Genomic DNA, 20,314 nt, shown 5'->3' on the forward strand with positions numbered 1-20,314 from the left:
GTCGGATAAACATCACAACACGGTCTGAACGTCCACAGGCGGATGTCGGTGTCCTGCAGGGGGCGCTGGAGGCGCTAGGGGGCGCTGGAGGCGGTAAGAGGCGGTAGAGGCGGTAGGGGCGGTAGAGGCGGTAGGGGGCGGTAGAGGGCGGTAGGGGGCGGTAGAGGGCGGTAGGGGCGGTAGAGGCGGTAGGGGGCGGTAGAGCGCCGCTGGAGGCGGTAGGGGGCGGTAGAGGCGGTAGGGGGCGGTAGAGGGCGGTAGAGGGCGGTAGGGGGCGGTAGAGGCGGTAGAGGCGGTAGGGGGCGGTAGAGGGCGGTAGGGGGCGGTAGAGGGCGGTAGGGGCGGTAGGAACAGTAGGGGCGGTAGGGGCGGTAGAGGCGGTAGGGGCGGTAGGGGGCGGTAGGGGCGGTAGGGGGCGGTAGAGGCGGTAGGGGGCGGTAGAGGGCGGTAGAGGGCGGTAGGGGCGGTAGAGGCGGTAGAGGCGGTAGAGGGCGGTAGGGGCGGTAGAGGCGGTAGGGGCGGTAGAGGCGGTAGGGGCGGTAGAGGCGGTAGAGGCGGTAGGAACGGTAGGGGGCGCCAGAGCGCCGCCGTCACTGTAAATGAACCGGAGAAGCAGCAGGCAGCGTTAGCTCGGCTGCGGTGACGTTAGCCGTCTGGATGTTTCTCTCCGCCGTTAACGACTGCAGCAGCCGGGGCACCGACGTCCATGAACCTCGCCCGGTCTCGTGAAGCACATCCACCGTGAACCCCTCCGTGGACGGCCGCCCAGCGTGGGGCGCCCCCCCCCCCCCCCCCCAGGTGTGTTGTTATTGTGACAGCTCGGCGACAGACTGCGTAACGTCAAACCGTCATGTTAGCCCGCTAGCGTTAGCATGAACGGCTACTTCAACGGCAGCGTTTCCCGTCCGGGTCCGAGGCTCGGAGCTCCGGGTCCCCCGAGAGGAGCAGGGGGGGAGGGCGAGGGGGAGCGGAGCGGTGTGACGATTTGATTTTGATTTGAAGATGATTTTATTTATTTTAATGAGGAAGTAAGCGGGGTTAGCACGCTTAGCATGTTGCCAGGCTAAGGTCAAGAAGCTGACGGCTAACTAACACGGTGACCCGGGCTAACAGCCGGGCTAACAGCCGGGCTACCAGCCGGGCTAACAGCCGGGCTAACAGCCGGGCTAACAGCCCGGTCCCCGGTCCCCGGTCCCCGGTCTCCGGGCCCATCGGGTTAGCACCGGAACTAAAAGTTTCATTAGCCCGAAGCTAGCTCGGTGTGGATGGAGTATCAAGCGGAGGCAGGCGGACCTGCGGTGTGACAGGTTATCGGTAAAAAGGGGACTGTGATTACCGCCTGACGTCACATGTAGTCTATGACCATATTTAGGCTAACTGCTATTCAAGCTGCTCTCTGGGTGTGATGAAGATGATGAAGATGATGATGATGATGATGAAGATGTCCATGCTGCCAGACGGGTTTTATTTGTTGATGCAGGACTGATCACGCTGACTGTAATGAACAGCAAGTAAACAAGACCGGTGAGACACGTGTGTGTGTGTGTGAGTGTGTGAGTGTGAGTGTGTCTGTGTGAGTGTGTCTGTGTGTGTGTGTGTGAGTGTGTGTGTGTGAGTGTGTGTGTGTGTGTGTCTGTGTGTGTGTGAGTGTGAGTGTGTCTGTGTGAGTGTGTCTGTGTGTGTGTGTGTGAGTGTGTCTGTGTGAGTGTGTGTGTGTGTGTGTCTGTGTGTGTGTGAGTGTGAGTGTGTCTGTGTGAGTGTGTCTGTGTGTGAGTGTGTGAGTGTGTGTGTGTGTGTGTCCAGGGTGTTTTGTAGGAGTTCGTGGTGTGTTTTGTTTCCACAGACTCCAGCTGTGATCGATGATGTCTGTGTGACAGCAGCTTGAAGGGAAAGAGGATCACTTCCTCTTTGCACTGCCTGGTTTCTCTCACTGGATGTTTCCATCGTCTTTAAACTAAGTTTGAGGGGTTTTAAATGACTTTAAGACATTTTTATTATTTTTTTTTGTTCCCTCCCCTTCGTACATGTAATAATGCAGAATCGTGACTTACTCATTTACCCTCCTCGTTTGAGCCTCTTTATCTTTTTCTAATCCTTAAAAATCGTCTTTCATGCGTCTGCGCATGAAATTTAAGGCTCTTTTTTTCTTTTAACAGATGTTAGCTGGAAATAACAACATTTAATACCAAATTCATACTGTATGGAGCAAAAAGTGAGATATTATTGTTAAGCTATACGAATGTCACTTTATATTATTTTCTGTCATCACACATTCACCAGCTTATACATACATGGAGATTTCTTATTTACGATACCCTGGATTTTAAAGGCAACTTTATAAATGTATTATAATCCACGTGGTCAGAGGAGGTTTTTATTCTGTGGATTCTTGGAAACACTTTCACAACACTGAGAGCCAGGCAGGTATTTTAAAAGCATTTTAACTTCAAGCTGTGCAACACAGATATAATACCAGGAGATTAGATGTATTTCTGTAGAAATATTGGCATTTTGTGTTGCTTTAGTTAGTGAACAATAAAGGTGCAAACACTCGAGGGAAGTCGACTCTTCTCTGCAACAAATAAGGAAACTTTCAGTGTTTTAATGCTGATAAATGATGTTTATGGGACTAGATTCAGTTTGAATTGCAGTGGAGGTCAGCTGTGTTAAATTAAGACGTCAGATCATCATCATCATCATCATCATCATCATCATCCCACTTCAGGTTCACAACTCTGGTGTGTTTTTTTGCGGTGAAAAGTCGTATCATGTTTTTAACTTTGTTTTGACATAAAAGATGAGGGTTGTGACATCAGCAGTGGGCGGGGCTTGTTGCGTACCTGCTGTAGTGGATGGATACGGGCACCGTCACAACCCTGAGAGGAGACGGTGGGGTCGCTTAACTGGGGAAAATAAAACCGTATGGAGGGCAGGTGATATGAACCGGACCGGTGAGTTGTTGTGCTGAATAGCAGAAAATTTATCTTTTTTATTATTATTTATATTTTCTATATGATCGTCAGCTGTAAATATAATGTACCAGAAAATATAATTTTCTCATCTCTTCGATAAGTGGATTTTAGGGATGCAGCACAGCGTGTGGAAAAATGAGTGCGCAGATGTTAAAAGTGTTTATTTGAGGACTTTACTGTTCTTTTTTTTCTGGTTTTGTTTTTGGGATCATTCTTCTTTGTGTGTTTAAGGCTCTTCAGGAGACATTCATGTGCCAGTTTTAAGCCTGATGTGTAAATATTAGTTTTGCCTTCAAATCGCAGGGATTTAAAAAAACAGCAACCTGTATTTAAAGTTTTAATTGACCCGTTTTGTTTCCTATTCGGATTCAGTCATTTTAAAACGGGTGATTCTGTTTTTTGTTTTTCTGGTATTTCCATGGTTCTTTTCACAAGACGTACTTCGACCACCTCGACTCCTTCGTCTCCACTTTGTTGAGAGGATTTTTTTTTTTTTTCAATGTCGCAGAATGTAAACAAACCTCAGCTGGTTTTTGCCGTCAGTCGCATGAAATCAGCACCGACTGTCGCCGAACTATTAATACAAAAAAAAAAATCTGCTCACTGAAGTATAATTCAGTTTTCAAGTCAATCATTTGATAATTGTGTGTGTGTGTGTGTGTGTGTGTGTGTCTCAGTGGTTGTTTTGACTGATGTGAGCTGTGGTCTCACCCAGCCGATTGTTGATAGGACGGATTGTTCTCCAGTGTGTGTGTCGCTCAGCAGCTGTTGAGTTGTGTCGAGGGGGGGTGGGGGGGGGTTGGGGGGTTGGGGGGGGGTCATGGGCAGCAGCTGTGTGTGTGTTTTTCTGTTTTTCCCAGTTGTAGTTTGTAATTTTTTTGGAGAGTGACAGATGTGTTTTCGGGGTTTTTCTTCCCGTGGGTCTCCATGTTTCTGTCCAACAGCTGGATCTCCTCTCCGACACACTTCTTCCTCTGTTCCTTCCGAACCCGTCACTATTATCTCTTAATTTGATTGCTTCGTTTGTCCTTCAGTAGCTCCTTGTTTCCTCTCCTTCCCTCCTCCTCCTCCTCTTCCTCCTCCTCCCCTCTCCATCTTCATCATCCCCTCCTTTCTCTCACTTCATCCTCAATTCCATCTTTTTCCGTTGGGGATTTTGGGGCGAATAAAAAATACACCATTTTTCATACGATATTTGTGTAAAAATGTCCCAAAAAATGTGGAAAAGCAGATTGGAAACAAACAAACAGAACCAAAAAGACAAAACAAAAAACTCAATTACTTAATTTCGTCTCGGATGCTGCCTGATTTATTATCTGTTCCCCCGGTGTCTCTGCGTTTCCCCCGGTGCTTGTGTGATTCCCAGGCTTTTGTGTGTGTGTGTGTGTGTGTGTGTGTGTGTGTGTGTGTGTGTGTGTCAGCAGCAGCGACCTCCAGCCCTTATTTATCATGGTTCAGCCTGGTCATGCTACGCTCCACTAACACATCCACTCAGCAGTAAAAACACGAGCTGCTGAGCGTTGTGATGAAGGTCGTGACTTTCTGTCTGAGGTTGAATTTTTGGGGATTTTCCTACAACATTGAATTCAGCAGCTTTAGGTGGATTTAACAGCTTTTATTTATTATTTTACAGTAGTCTCTTTTATTATTCAAAATCATAGATATTTGTGTTGTCAGAATTACAAACCGGATATAAAAGTGTTCGTAGCTTCAGGTCTGAAAAATGAGGTTGATGCAGAAATGTCTTCAGCTGCAATACCAGCGAGTGCCACCAGAGGTCGGCTCCAAAAAGCCTCCGGCTCCATAGACTCCCATTCAACTTCTCTCATCAAATCCAAAGTGAATAAAATGTGTCCATCAGTTATCTCGGTGTTGTTAGCTAAAGTCACTCCTTCTTATTAGTTTTCTGGAGGTCCATCTGAAAATAATCCCTCATTCATTAGAAAAGAAGATTCAAGAAGACCTGTTTTTGGGGGGCGTGTCTGTTTGATTGACAGGCCTGTGGTGCAGTCAGGTTACAGCTATGGGTGGGGGGGTCGTAGTATCGTCAGGTTTCCAATCAGATCACTCAGATCCACCGCTGGCTCCTCCCCCAGCTCGTCCAAATATGGTCATTTTTGGCTCTGAAATAGCGAGATGGTGACGGACAGAATCCGAATAGTTATCTCTTCTTCCTAAATTAGAAAGTTTTAAAGTAATTCAGAACATGAATGAAAAGTCCAAATAGACATGATGATTGTTTTCTTTGTTGATGTTTTTATTTAGTAAACATCAACATCACAACATTGTGTTTTTCAAAGAATAAACTTTCATCCTGCAAAATCTGACTTATAAAAATAGAGTCAAATCAAAGAGACCATTATATTTAAACCAATCAGCGCTCAGATCAGGCCAGGCGTTTCCCAGCATGCCCTGGGTCGGTGGAGAACAACGGTGGCGCCTGTTCCGAGCACTCGACCTCGAGAGGTCGTCGTCGTCGTCGTCTAAGTTACCGTGACATCAGCGCCGGTCGGGATCGAGTCGAGACATAAATCTAAAAATATAAATCTAATGAGTCTGATGATGTCACCGTTGTTAATCCCGCCCACTTGAGGAAACTGCTGTGAATGTATGACTTCACCGCCCGGTCATAACGAGTGTAGCTGGTGTGTCAGCATTTTTTATTTGGTATTTTTTATCGACGAAACAATAAATTGATTAATTATTACCAGAAGCAGAGAGCAGTGTTTTGGTTATATTTCATGCTTTTTTAATTAATTAATTTAATAACCTATCCATCTATTTATTCATTCATCCATCTATTTATTCATTTATTCATCCATCTATTTATTCATTTATTCATCCATCCATCCACCTGCACTGTAACTCCTCCCCTTAACTGTTCCACTGTGTAAAAGTTGTAAAAGGAAATGCTGGTTCAGGAAACATTTGTTATCTTCTTCCTGGTACAATAACGGCTGCTCAGAAGGAAACAGCACTTTAAATAGTGTTTTTTTTTAAAAATATATATATATATAAATGTAAAAATCATAACGTTAGTTTCTTGGACTGCTGCAGATTGTTTCTCAAAGTCGTCCTTTTTTTAAAACTCTTCCTTAAATGTGCCTCAAATCTCCAAAATTTGTCACTTCTGCACTGAAGATATTTCTGGAAGTTGTTAATTGTCTCTCTGGTCTGACTTGCTGAAGGACGGGAGGATTCCCGCCGCGCAAACAAACACTCGCTGAGTCCGTCAGAAATAGCAGCTTAATCAGTCTGCCGGCGTCGCCGGGCTGCAGCGAGCTTTGTTCCGACGTCACCTGGGCCCACGGCAGATCCTCTCAGCTGATTGGCCGGCCGCTCGGCCCGTTCACAAACACCTGGCAGGACACGGGGTGCCCCAGTTAGAGATGGGGTTGTTTGTCTGTTTTTGTTTGCTTGTTTTTTTTGGAGCGCGTCGTACGTTTTCACTCAGGACTCAGCAGGCGGTTTATTCCTGGAGTTTAAGTCATCGGTTTGTTTTCGCAGGAGACGTCCGACAACTTAACAAAACAGACACACACAAAAATAACACCCATATATACAAAGTTGAAAAAAATATAGAGCAGAGATTTTAAATTTAATGTATTTCGTATTCAATTCACTGCATTATTAAATGCAAAACGCTATAATTATTTATCAGCTTTACCTTTAAAGTTTTGTTGTGTTCAAGAGAGATCAGGTTTTTTATTTAAGGGGAGCGAAGTGGTCTGATTTCAAACTTTATTCAAACACTAAATAAAAGAATAAAATCTGGCAGTTATGAGTTTTGATTTTGACCCCAAATAGAAGTAATTCTGGAGCCTTTAATGTCACGGCTACGACACACATCGTAGGTGGACATCTGTCCGTCCTTCAGGGGACAGAAGTTACGATCATAACATTTGGTTCCTTTTTCTCCTATTTTCGGCCACAACACTTACAGCACGATGACGATTAATCTCCAGTCCTGGATGTTGTTGTTTGTATGGAACCGTCTGCTTCAGCTAAATAACAGCAGCCGTCTGAGTTCTCTAATTCCTCTCAGCCTTGAGAGTAAAAGGAGGGTTGAAGTCGAGGAGGGGATTTTGGGAGCGGGATGAAGGAAACGAGGAGGAGGAGGAGGATGGTGGTGTTTTTAAGGAGAGAGGGGGGAGTCGTCCTTGATGTTGCCCTCCACCAGCCTATTCCCAGCCCGGTGCATCACACTGCCTGCCGGACACACACCTGTTGTCCGAGAGCCAGGAATTCACCGGAGACGCGTGTAGATCCACCAACAGAGCGACCCGCCGCCCGAAGGGGAACACAGCCGGCGTTGTCGGCTCGGTCAGCTGATATTTTTCTGCGTGTGAAAACGACATCTAAAAATGCAGTCTTTCTTTAACTTCACTCCTCAAGTCAAAATATTGCACAAGTGGATGCGTTTTTTTGCAGCTGAATTTTAGTCACAGATTTGAAGTTCATTATACGATAACAATTCTGATAAACTGTTTATCATTTTGCATGCTGCAGCATTGTTCAAGGCGACAATTAATTACAAAACTATTTTTGACTGTTCAAAATTGAAAGTTCATGTATGTGTGTGTGTGTGTGTATATATATATATATATATATCAATTCAATATATATATACAGTGGGTACGGAAAGTATTCAGATCCCTTTAAATGTTTCACTCTTTGTTTCATTGCAGCCATTTGCTAAAATCAAAAAAGTTCATTTTATTTCTCATTAATGTACACTCAGCACCCCATCTTGACAGAAAAAAACAGAAATGTAGAAATTTGTGCAAATTTATTAAAAAAGAAAAACTGAAATATCACATGGTCATAAGTATTCAGACCCTTTGCTGTGACACTTATATTTAACTCACATGCTGTCCATTTCTTCTGATCCTCCTTGAGATGGTTCTACTCCTTCATTGGAGTCCAGCTGTGTTTAATTAAACTGATTGGACTTGATTAGGAAAGGCACACACCTGTCTATATAAGACCTTACAGCTCACAGTGCATGTCAGAGCAAATGAGAATCATGAGGTCGAAGGAACTGTCCAAGGAGCTCAGAGACAGAATTGTGACAAGGCACCGATCTGGCCAAGGTTACAAAATAATTTCTGCAGCACTCAAGGTTCCTAAGAGCACAGTGGCCTCCATAATCCTTAAATGGAAGAAGTTTGGGACGACCAGAACTCTTCCTAGACCTGGCCGTCCAGCCAAGCTGAGCAATCGTGGGAGAAGAGCCTTGGTGAGAGAGGTAAAGAAGAACCCAAAGATCACTGTGGCTGAGCTCCAGAGATGCAGTAGGGAGATGGGAGAAAGTTCCACAAAGTCAACTATCACTGCAGCCCTCCACCAGTCGGGGCTTTATGGCAGAGTGGCCCGACGGAAGCCTCTCCTCAGTGCAAGACATATGAAAGCCCGCATAGAGTTTGTCAAAAAACACATGAAGGACTCCCAGACTATGAGAAATAAGATTCTCTGGTCTGATGAGACCAAGATTGAACTTTTTGGCGTTAATTCTAAGCGGTATGTGTGGACAAAACCAGGCACTGCTCATCACCTGCCCAATACAATCCCAACAGTGAAACATGGTGGTGACAGCATCATGCTATGGGGGTGTTTTTCAGCTGCAGGGACAGGACGACTGGTTGCAATTGAAGGAAAGATGAATGCGGCCAAGTACAGAGATATCCTGGAAGAAAACCTCTTCCAGAGTGCTCTGGACCTCAGACTGGGCCGAAGGTTCACCTTCCAACAAGACAATGACCCTAAGCACACAGCTAAAATAACAAAGGAGTGGCTTCAGAACAACTCTGTGACCATTCTTGACTGGCCCAGCCAGAGCCCTGACCTAAACCCAATTGAGCATCTCTGGAGAGACCTGAAAATGGCTGTCCACCAACGTTCACCATCCAACCTGACGGAACTGGAGAGGATCTGCAAGGAAGAATGGCAGAGGATCCCCAAATCCAGGTGTGAAAAGCTTGTTGCATCATTCCCAAGAAGACTCATGGCTGTACGAGCTCAAAAGGGTGCTTCTACTCAATACTGAGCAAAGGGTCTGAATACTTATGACCATGTGATATTTCAGTTTTTCTTTTTTAATAAATTTGCACAAATTTCTACATTTCTGGTTTTTTTCTGTCAAGATGGGGTGCTGAGTGTACATTAATGAGAAATAAAATGAACTTTTTTGATTTTAGCAAATGGCTGCAATGAAACAAAGAGTGAAAAATTTAAAGGGGTCTGAATACTTTCCGTACCCACTGTATATATAATTTTGGCTGCCTTTAAAGTAAAGCGTGAACAGCTGGTCCCTCGGCGGACTCGAGTCAAAGTGGCGGACTGATTTCACTGATCCCAGAGCGAAGCAGATGTTCCCTGATGTTCCCTGATGTTCCCTGTTTGCTGCTAACTTTAGAATTCATTGCTCGTGGGAAACACTGTTTACACTCTGTGACATTTATTTATTTGTATATTTATGTGTGTGTGTGTATGTGGGTGGGTATGGTTTTCTCGTACAACACAAACAGGGCAGTTGCAGGAAGTTCTTACCTCGATGTCACGCCGGCGGTTTGAGGTTTTTTCCGCCTGCAGCTTCTCCTTTACACGCTCAGTTTCAGTTTGTTTCCGTTTCGTCTGCCTGTTGTTTGTTTGAGAGTCAAACACGGAGGAAATGTCCAAATATATCCAAATCTGAGGAGGATTGAAGATCTGCTGAACATTCAGTCTCTAACTTCGTTGTTAAAGTCACAATAAAAAGTCTTTTGACACTGACGATAAAATACAAAGACAGTTTACCTTCGGTGCTTGTATTCAGAGGGGGCTTCCTCCAAGAACACTTTCAATAGTTTGATTGAAAATATGCAATTTTACTTAATTTTTTACAAGAAAATGTAAAAAAAAAAAAATCATAAAAAGCTTGAAATTCAAATTAATACAAAGACAGTTGATCTTTGTGTCCATGCTGTGCTTTCTTTGCATAAGTTTGTTTAAGACTTGAATTTTACGTATTTTATTTAAAAGACAAAATTACTTTGATCTCATATGTGAAAAACTTTCCAAAAATTTGGAAAAACTAGAACAAGCTTTTCCAAATTATACTGAATGATACTCCATAAAAACACCTAGTTTCAACTTTTGACATGTTTATGCGGTGTTTTGTATTTGGTGGGTGTTTGAGGTTCTTTGCTTAAGAAAATTTAACATTTTTAAATTAACATTTCACATCATTTTTGACCATTACTAGTGTGTTTAACCATATCTGCGTAAAAATGTTCAAAAAATTTGGAAAAGCTATATTTTCCCCCAAAAAATTAAAAAGCTAAAGCGAGTAATAAATAAACAATAATAGAAAAGGTTAAAAACAACTTTTTGTAAAAAGGTAGTTTTTTTACAATCCCATTATTTTTTATTCAGCTTCGGGGGTGCTCTGTTATTTCACATGTTTTACCAGATTTCATAGACACAACCATCATCTTCTGCTTAGACTAAATAAGAAACCTCATTTATTGAGTCACTCGTCTCCCAGAGAGATTTAATCTGCTTTTGGAAACGACCTCGGTGATATTTGTTTTGTGTCTTTGTCTGTTTGATGTGGTAATTTAAAAACTAAACTGCGGTTTATTGTTGTCATCTGCAGTACGATTGTTTCAGATGTTAATCCCTTATTGTGGTGTTTTTTTGTTTTGGTTTCCGACGTTACTCGGCAACAGACGGGCTTTGATTTCATTCTGCCGCCGGTTGTAATCAAAATATCTTCTCAGATCACCGATGATGTTTTCAGATTCAAAAACATCAGCAAACAAAATCACGGAGCGTATCCTCTGATGGACATTTATTTATTTGTGTGTGGGAGGGAGTGAGGGAGGGGGGGGTTGATTATTGGTTATTTTTATTCTGATTTTTATCCCACCGTGGGAAAGAAAGCAGCAGTTTTCCATTAACAGCACTTTTTCAGAGCCAACTCATTGACTTGCATGTGTCGTTTCTTGTTTCCTGCCTTCACAGGAAGTGGTGACCCGGCCTGACTGACACCCTGCTCCTCCTGCCGTCCTCCTCCTCCTCCTTCTCCCCCCCCCGCTAACCCCTACCCTCCCCGTTCCGGTCGGGTCTCCTCGCTGCCGGCGGTGGATCGGAGCGCTCTGATTGGAGGCTTTGCGAGGTGGTTTTTCGGTCTGGCGCCGCCTCCCCCCGGGGCCGGTGTGCGCTCCCAGCAGCCCGTGGTGCCCTGCGCCCCGCCCTCCCCGTCACTGCACACCAGAGCCCATGCCCAGGGTAAGACCCCCCCTCCCTGATCCCTGATGGTCACTCATCACGCCTGTAATTTGTGACTTTGCCCACATTTAAAACTCTGAAGACAAGTCGGGTCCGTTTTATTCGTTCGGGTCAAAAGCAGAACGTTAAGAAGTTCTGCTGCAGTCGGACGGTTTGTTTCCAGCGTAAATAAATGAAGTGATGTCGGAGGGGTCAGCGTGGTCAGCGGATGGGTGTCGCTCAGTCAGGACGCCAGTTAATGAAGGATCAGTGACAATTTTCCTTTCGAATCGCCGCTGTGGCTCCCTGTGTTACCGCGGCAACCACACCAGCGTACACAGTGAAAGGATCTAATGGCTGAATTATGTACCCTTTTTAAAACAAAAACTGTTGTGGAGAAACATCAGATTTAAAGTTTTAATTTAAAAGTAAAAAGGCCCCAAAAGTACTTTATATATTTTCAAAAGACAAACTGTTTCTTCATTCATTATATGAAGTGGATTTTCATAGAAAAACTTTTTAAAGTGTGGTATTAAAACAAGAAACTATAACTTTGGTATTTATTGAGTGATAAACTTTATTATACTGAAGGGAAATTGATTGACGGTTTCATTTTGGAAACTCAGAGCCTTATGGTTTTTCTTTTTTGTTTGTTTTAACTGATGCTCCGCCTCTTTTAAGAGCTCCGCATCATTTAAAATCACCAGAACTGTGAAGTCCAGAGGCGTTACCGCGGTAACCCTCCCGGATATGTTTTCCTCCCCGGCTGCAGGAGGAGGCGCGGTGCGTCCGCCAGGAGCCATGTGCCTCCCCCACACCAACAACATGGACAGCAAGCTGCAGGGAGCGGGGCCAGGGGGAGGGGCTTCACTTCGCCGAGCAGGAGGCGTTCCACTGGAGCCCTTCATACACCAGGTGGGCGGAGCTTCAGTGTATGAATAATTAAAAAAAGAGCTGCTGTAATGGTGAAATCAGTCCCTTCAGGATTTCAAGTTTGTTTTTTTTGTGAATTTTGCACTTAAAAATTGTTTTGATTTTAAATTAGTTTTTATTCAGGTCATAATATTTCCTGCAAACTCCATCCGCTTGTTACGGTTTTCTTCGGTGCACAAAGTCTCTTTTTTTCTGATGAGAGGAGAGGAAGCTTCTGCTTGTAAATGAGATGTTTTTGTTAATAAAGCCAGTTTTGTTTGAAAAAGAGTGACTTTATTCTGTAATACTTTCAGCGCAGCTTCTATTAAAGACAGTTTTTGCAGAAAAGCTCCTGCAAATATTCTGGAGTTTGCTTGAATTGAATGTGCAATTTCCCCCGGAGGGACTTTTTGTTATTGTTTAATTGCCTGTTGACACTTTTCGTGTGCGTGTGCGTGTGCGCTCTTGCAGGTGGGAGGTCACACCAGTATGATGCGCTACGACGACCACACGGTGTGCAAACCTCTGATCAGCAGAGAGCAGCGCTTCTACGAGTCTCTGCCTCCTGAGATGAAGGAGTTCACCCCCGAGTATAAAGGTCAGTCGAAGCTGAACTCTGCGTCCCGGCGCCTCGACGTCGGGCGTCCTCCCACATCGCCGTGGCGACGCGGCGATGTTCATATCGGAGGTCTGAACCCGGACGTCCGGCCGGAACCAAACCGGACTCGGTCGGAGAGAGAACACAAACGGCGCCGGCAGCACGAAGCTCAGTTCATTAGATCGATTAAGAAGCCGCGGCGCCGAGAAACAAATGAGCCGATTCACAGCCACAGAAACGACAGTAACTAGTTTATACGCTTCAAATACAGTTTTATACACAAATATTAAAGTTCTGTTTCCTCCGCCTGCAACAATAAGAAAAGCTGTCGGATCAGAAAAGCTTTGAATAGAAATTAAATGTGCCTCACGTTTTGTGTTGCTTGAAATGTTGTTTTCAATATGAAACAAGCATCGTGTTCATGGATCCTTAAAAAGCCTTCAATTATAATTTATGCAAAATGTACTTGAAACTGTCTACGAAGTCTTTTAAAGGTTTTACAAAAGCTCGCAGCACCGACGGGTGATGTCATGGCAACCCTTTATCGGAAAACTGAAAAAAAATGTCCTTTTCCTTTTTTTCAATTGATTTATTTGGCTTAAATATTACGGGAGAGCGAGCTCATTATAACTTCAGGTAACCAACATTAAATATAAGTTCTTAAAGTGGTCCGAAAGAGGACTTTAAAAACTTCAGATATCTTTTTAAAAGCATTGAGATCAGTGATGTCATAATGTAATGGATGATTATACTTTCAGAGCACGTCAGGTCTCTTTCAGGAGACTCGAGTCAAAGCTGCTCTGAATAATCTTTACTGGGAGACGGAAGGAAGGAAGTCGGGATGTTTAATGGAGCTGAAGAGGTTTAGCTGCTCTGCTCTTCATCACCGGGGCTTCGACTGTCTCCGCTTTTACTGTAGTAACACACACACACACATCTGGACCTCAGGTGTAACTGATGACCGATCCAGCAGACGAAAGCGCTCCGACACTAAAACACTTTGAATTCAGCCGTCGTCGTGGTGATTCGTTGGTTTTGTCTCTCTGTCAGCCATGACAAAAAAAAACTTTACAAATTATTGAGACTCTCAAACTGAGCTGGAAGCACACGGTGCTCATAAATTAGCCAAATAACAGAAATGCAATAATTTTGGCTGGACCGCAACAGAGGGGGCGGAGCTACAAAGAGTGTCAACGGCGCAATTTTTCCAAATTAAAAGCCCTCCAGTGTCACGCAAGGTCCAACCTACGAGGTTTTGACTTTAACCCGTGTTTCTTTCAGGAGGGTCCCAATCGATCTTATTCTAGAACACTTTATTTGACACTTCAAACCAGTTTGTTTGTTTGTTTGTTTGTGACCGTTTCACTGAATTTAGGGAACATTGCGCAATTGTAGCAACAGAAAATATCCCTCCCTTCAATTCAAAACATCAAGAGATGCATACAGGGGAAACATAAACACGCACAAGCTGTTGAATTGAAGCTGTTGTGATACAAGATGTGCGTGTTGATTATCAATTTGTTATCGTTTCGCTTAAAAGAAGCCGATTCGGCTGTTTTGGGTGGAGCTCAGCTATGTGAATAAATGTTATACGAGGAGCCCTCGGGACAGTTTCATTTTGTCAAAGTAGCTCTCGGAGCAAAAAAGGTTGGAGATGCCGGGTTATAGACTGAACTCATTTATCCATATTAATTTATTGATTATTTATGTTATCAACGTCTCTGAGTTCCTTTATTGGAGACATGGTGGACGCTCCCAGTCGTCTGTCCGGCTGTTGGTCCTGTGTCAGTGTCTGCACCAGTGAGTCCATCCTGCTGGTCTTCTGGGTCCCAGTGCCATGACAACAGCGCTCCATACGGAGTCTATATTTAGTCCTGGACCGCTGCCCGCCACCATTGTCCCGCTGATTAAATAACAGTGGACAGACAGACAGCTGCCCGGGGACGACTTTCTGAATCCGTCAAGGTTGTTTCCTCCTCAAACTGTTGGACGTCGCCGGATTAAATTCCTCCTTGCGAGGAGGGTGTGAAGTTCTCCGGGAACAGACGGCTCATTGTGGATTTCTGGAGATTCGACTCCTGAGTTTGGATTTTCTTTTCCCGCCGACAAGTGAAATTAAATTAGGACGAACACGGAGGATGTTCAGTGTCTCGCTCAGCGGGGTCGACATGTTCTGGTCTGTTTACAAAGCTAAAAATAACAGCTTAATGTTTCGATAAATCATTTTATACGGCTTATTTTATCTACAAAGCAGCTCCTCAATTACATTTCAGGAGGATTCAGCGCGTCTTGATGCAAAGCTGGATGACAAATGGAAGGAAAAACCAACATTAAGTCGGTTAGAGAGAGCAGCTTCACGGCTTCTTCAAAGATATTCCTTCATTTGGTGTTGTAGGAAAAATGTCCCTAAATCTCCCTTCAATGTAAAAAAATACACACTGTGGTACAAGGTTTAATGTTGTGGTTATTTCTTAAAACAGCCATGTTAAAGTGTCGCTTGGTCATTTGTTAATAGAAAAATATTGATTATTACAGCTGTAAAGTGACACCATGTGACTTTTGTGAGACGGAATGATCACGATGTCGCTTTCAAATTAAAAGTTAAACTCGGAAGTAATAAAACAGTTAAATTCCAAGTGAAGTTCTGAATATAAAAGTTTCCCAGTCGGAAAATGGTTCTGATCCAGAAGTGTCTTCAGCTGCAATACCACCACGCGCCACTAGAGGTCGGCTCCAAAAAGCCTCCGGCTCCATAGACTCCCATTCAACTTCTCTCATCAAATCTATAGTGAATCAAATGTGTCCATCAGTTATCTCGGTGTTGTTAGCTAAAGTCACTCCTTCTTATTAGTTTTCTGGAGGTCCATCTGAAAATAATCCCTCATTCATTAGAAAAGAAGATTCAAGAAGACCTGTTTTTGGGGGCGTGTCTGTTTGATTGACAGGCCTGAGGTGGGCGGGGCAGAGTGGCGTTTCTAATACATTCTAATGGTCACTCCCCCCAGGTGTGGTGCTGGTGTGTTTCGAAGGCGACTCTGACGGCTACATCAACCTGGTGGCCTACCCCTACGTGGAGAGTAACATGGAGGGGGTTCCCGGAGAGCACGAGGAGCGCGACCCCCCGGAGAGGGAGCAGCCGAGGAGGAAGCACTCCCGCCGCAGCCTCCATCGCTCCTCCTCCTCCTCCGAGCACAAGGAGGAGCGGGCCGACCGGAGGGAGTCACACGACACCGACACCTCCGAGAAGTAAGAAACCATCGGGGGAAACTGATACTTAATGCTATTTTTAGACGGGAAATTAAAAATGTTTTAATTATTTCGATAATTTATCAATGAAAATTTCCAAATAATTGTCAGGTCCCAGTGTGAGGATTTTCTGCTATTCTCTGTTTTATTGATGTAAATTGAATAAATCGTCTGGATGTCCCGCTCAAGTAATATAAAGTTCACAGTGACATTTTAAGGTCATAAAACTCCTCCCCTGTCCTCCTCCCTGCAGTCTCGGAGAGCTGAAGAGTCCCCGGCTGGACCCCAAGATCCACTCGGACGTCCCCTTCCAGATGCTGGACTGGAACAGCGGTCTGACCTCGGAGAAGATCAGCCACAACCCCTGGAGCCTCCGCTGCCACAAGCAGCAGCTCAGCCGCATGAGGTCCGAGTCCAAGGACCGCAAGCTCTTCAGTATCCTTCCCCAGCCAATCACAGCCTCCGACACAAAGGTCCGCCCCCGAGCATGTAGTTTACTTGTATATCTGTCCTAACTCTTATAGATATTGAACACAGTGACCTTTGACCTTGCTCAGCCAAAAGGGAACAGGTGTGGCAAATTTGAAGAAATTCCCTCAAGGCGTTCCTGAAAAATTGCATTCACAGACAGTTAATGGTGACAGTGACCTTTGACCTATAAACACCAAACTCTTATCAGGTCATCGTTGGAACTAAGTGAATGTTTTTGCCAAATTTAAACAAATCCCCTATGCAGTTTTTTTTATATATTGCGTTCACAAGAACAGATGATGTCGCCGCGACTTTGACCTTTGACCACCAAACTCCTAATCAGTTCACCCTTGAGGCCGAGTGACCGACGTGAGTAACATTTGAAGAAATTACATACAGGCGTTCCTGAGATACGACGTTCATGGGAGTTTGTCAAATTGGGGTCACGGTGACCTTGAACTTTTACTTTTGCCCCCCAAAATTTGATCTGTTCATCCTCGGTATCAAGTGAATGGTTTTGCCAAATTTGGCCGAATTCCCTTAAGGTGCTTTTGAGATATCGCAAAACATGACGGCTCCGGTTCTGACTGTCGGCCGAAGGTAACTGAGAGCGAGGCCGGTGGGAATAAAGAGACGAGGCTCCGGGTCTGAGTCCGAGGTTATCGGGTCAAAGGTCGTGTTTTGATCCGCGGCTTCAAAGAGCCCCGCAGCTGCCTGGAAAACACAGCTGAGCGACACACGCTCCGTCCTCGGCATCGACCCATCTGTCTGCGGTCCAAACACCGAGCATCTCCGAGAAACCATCGGATAATAGAAGAAAAAAGAAAGAGATAAAAGGAACATCAAATCTTAATATTAGTGCGATAATAATGACCATCAAAATAAAACAGGATATTTACAGCGAGTGTGTTTAACTGGATGTTTTCAATAGACACGAACCAGAATATCTCATATTCCTCTTATTGTTTTGTCTCTAATATTTAAATCACGTTTACATCGGCGGTTCCTGTTTAGACTGCAGCAACTTTATTTTATTTCAACTTTATTTAATCAGGAAGTCTCATTAAGATAAAGACCTGAGAGCAAGAAACGTTCAGAAAACTACACAACAAATAAGACATTAATAAAAACATAATTAAGATTTGAAATCTCCCAAGAGAAATTTTAAGACTCCAGTTTGTTGTGTATTTCCAGTATAACAAACATTTAATGTATTTACACTTTGATTTGTATTATCTTATATTAAGTTTAATATTATTGGCTCTTTCTTACTTCCTCAGAATAAAAGGAGGTTGAACTGCGGATTATATTTTAATTTAAACAATTAATACAGTTATTGATCGATTTCTTTCCAAATTAAAACGTTCTCCTAATAAGTGAATTAAAGGTCAAACAAAACATGCAAAGATCTGGAAAAGTAACGCAAACAATGAAAAAAAAAAAGGAAAGCTGAATCTGGACAGTTATTGGATGTGAATGTCAGATTGTCAGTTTTGGAAAGTTAACAATTCAAGAAGCAGTTCGGATAATAAGAAGCTTTTATTTAGAAAATTTCTCACTGTCACACATTTCAGCCTTTTTCTTTGTCCTCCGTCGCAAAGTGTTGAATTTCACGTTCAATTTGAGACTTAGAAGTAATAAAAAAAACATGTTTTTTAGGTATTTTCTCCCTTAACGGCAGCATCCCACCCAGAGTTCCTCCTGCTGGAGAACGTGGTGCACCACTTCTCGTACCCGTGCATCCTGGACCTGAAGATGGGCACCAGGCAGCACGGCGACGACGCCTCCGAGGAGAAGGCGGCCCGGCAGATGAAGAAGTGCGAACAGAGCACGTCGGCGACGCTGGGAGTCCGAGTGTGTGGCATGCAGGTAAAGCCACGACGCGGCACTTATCACGGGGGTTCCCGCGGGTGTCACAGGATATCAGGGAATCTTAAAAACTCTTTTCCAGACGGGGAAAGTCCGAGAATTTGATCTGTTTTCTCGGGCCGAGTCCTGGAAATGTCAGTTTGCAATTTTAGTTGGTGTTTATTTAACGTTAGTTAGCTGGTTCATTTCAGTGTGTATGTTTGGTAGCATTTAATTCTTTGCCTCTGCAACCAGCATTTAGACGTGAATTTAATTTAAAAGCCTTGTTTTTAACAGAAATGTTTCCATTTCTTGTCGCCTGTTTTTCTGTTCATTATAGGTGATGAAATTTCACCTTTTTAAGTCAGTGGAAGTCGGAGAATTTGACTTAAAATGGGAACTCTGATATCAGATCTTTATCCGTGTCACGGTTCCACATGAAATATCGTCTTCCTTCCATTTATTTCTTCGATTTTTGTCTGTTTTGGTCTCGGATAATGTTTTGCTACTGGCACTTCTGCGAGATTTATTACAAGTTCATACGACAAAAAAAAAAATCATGATAATAATCATTTATTTACATGCACACACACACACACACCCTGCAGAGATTTAATGTCACTACGGATATCAGTCCAAAAACAAATCTTGGATTCTTCGAACTGTGGTCGGATTTTATTTTGAAAGTCTGAAAGGCCTGGTGTCACTGCTGTTGTCACGGTGATATGAGCGGCTCCCCCCCCCCCCCCCCCCCCCCCCCCCCCCCCCCCCCCCCCCCGTCTCTGCAGGTGTACCAGCTGAGCACCGGCCACTACCTGTGCAGGAACAAGTACTACGGCCGCGGCCTGTCGATCGAGGGCTTCCGCCAGGCGCTCCACCAGTACATGCACAACGGGAAGGGCCTGAGGCGGGACCTCTTCGAGCCGATCCTGAACAAGCTGCGCAGCCTGAAGGAGGTTCTGGAGCGGCAGGCGTCGTACCGCTTCTACTCGTCCTCGCTGCTCATCATCTACGAGGGAAAGGTGAGACGAACGCAGACGCTCAAATCGTTGGAAAAAATGTGAACGAAATGCTGCGTTCAAACGCGGTCGTATTTACCGCGCGCGCACCAGACGAGTCCGTGCGAACGGCGCCCTCTTGTGGTATTCACGAGGTCGGGACTCTTTCTGCATTTTCTGCAAAACCTTCGAGGTCACGAGTTGAGACGTGTTTGCTGACGTAAATGTCAGAGGACGTGGAAATAGAAAATTTTGTCGGGCGTTAAGCTAATATGTTGTAATTTTAGTCACGTAGAGTTTTGTCTTCGTAACTAAGATAATATTCTACGTCTGAGGGAAATTATGTCATCTTTTCCCTCCCTGACTTTGCATCTTCCTGCGTTACGTTAAACCCCCTCCCCCTTAGCTTGCTAAATTGTTAGCCTCTGTGGCTTCTAGACGTCGTCTACGTTGCCTAGCAACAGTGTTTTTACGACTTAACGACCTGAACGCGGAGTATACGGTGCGCACGACTTCCCACGTTGCAACCACGAACACACAACGCCAATTTGAACGCAGCAAAACACACATTTGGTACGTCTCTGCCCCCTGGTGGTCAAACACGATACTGCAGGTCCAACGACAATTTCGCCGTTCTGACGTTTTGTGTTTGACGGTGTCCGTAGGAACCTGAGGGCCCTTCAGTCCTCGGCTCCGGGCAGCACGCCGCCTGGCAGCAGAAGACCCCGGTGGCCCCCGCAGAGCCCCAGTGTGGCCCTGGTGGGCCCCACGCCCCCCCGCTCCCCGCAGCACCTTGTGTAACGGACACGAGCCAGAACCCGGAGGCGGGGCCGCCGTCCTCTCAGGGGGGACCTGGACTGATGGCTCCGCCCTCCTCCTGCCCTCGACCTCCCACACAAGCCCCGCCCACCAAGTCAGACTGCCACTCCTTCCTCCCCCGCCCCCCCTCGCCTCACCCACATCCAGAATCCCCCTCCCCGGCTCCCAGTCTCATCGCCTTCCCCCCTCCTCTCGCTCCC

General features: G+C 44.9%; 1 protein-coding gene across 5 annotated transcripts in view; it reads left to right on the forward strand.

The window, feature by feature from the left end:
• The first annotated feature begins 599 nt into the window (after positions 1–599).
• The window catches only part of ip6k1 (inositol hexakisphosphate kinase 1), a 23,670-nt gene continuing 3,955 nt past the window's right edge, over positions 600–20,314 (forward strand). The window contains exons 1-10 of one of the 5 annotated variants that reach the window (XM_069169582.1): positions 1,193–1,524; positions 2,798–2,951; positions 10,977–11,243; positions 11,995–12,137; positions 12,606–12,732; positions 15,738–15,978; positions 16,232–16,451; positions 18,109–18,318; positions 19,086–19,319; positions 19,961–20,314. The exon at positions 19,961–20,314 is cut by the window's right edge and continues 3,955 nt beyond it. In XM_069169582.1, the coding sequence (XP_069025683.1) occupies positions 12,024–12,137; positions 12,606–12,732; positions 15,738–15,978; positions 16,232–16,451; positions 18,109–18,318; positions 19,086–19,319; positions 19,961–20,314 (1,500 nt within the window). In that variant the 5' untranslated portion in view covers positions 1,193–1,524; positions 2,798–2,951; positions 10,977–11,243; positions 11,995–12,023. Of the gene's footprint in view, positions 799–1,192; positions 1,525–2,231; positions 2,952–10,976; positions 11,244–11,994; positions 12,138–12,605; positions 12,733–15,737; positions 15,979–16,231; positions 16,452–18,108; positions 18,319–19,085; positions 19,320–19,960 lie in introns of those variants that run through there. The other 4 variants (XM_069169580.1, XM_069169583.1, XM_069169584.1 and 1 more) reach the window with 4 other exon arrangements.

This window comes from Embiotoca jacksoni, unplaced genomic scaffold (genome assembly GCF_022577435.1).
Source record: "Embiotoca jacksoni isolate LCO1_2020_lvr unplaced genomic scaffold, fEmbJac1.0.p SCAF_46, whole genome shotgun sequence".
In the NCBI taxonomy this organism is placed as follows: Eukaryota; Metazoa; Chordata; class Actinopteri; family Embiotocidae; genus Embiotoca; species Embiotoca jacksoni.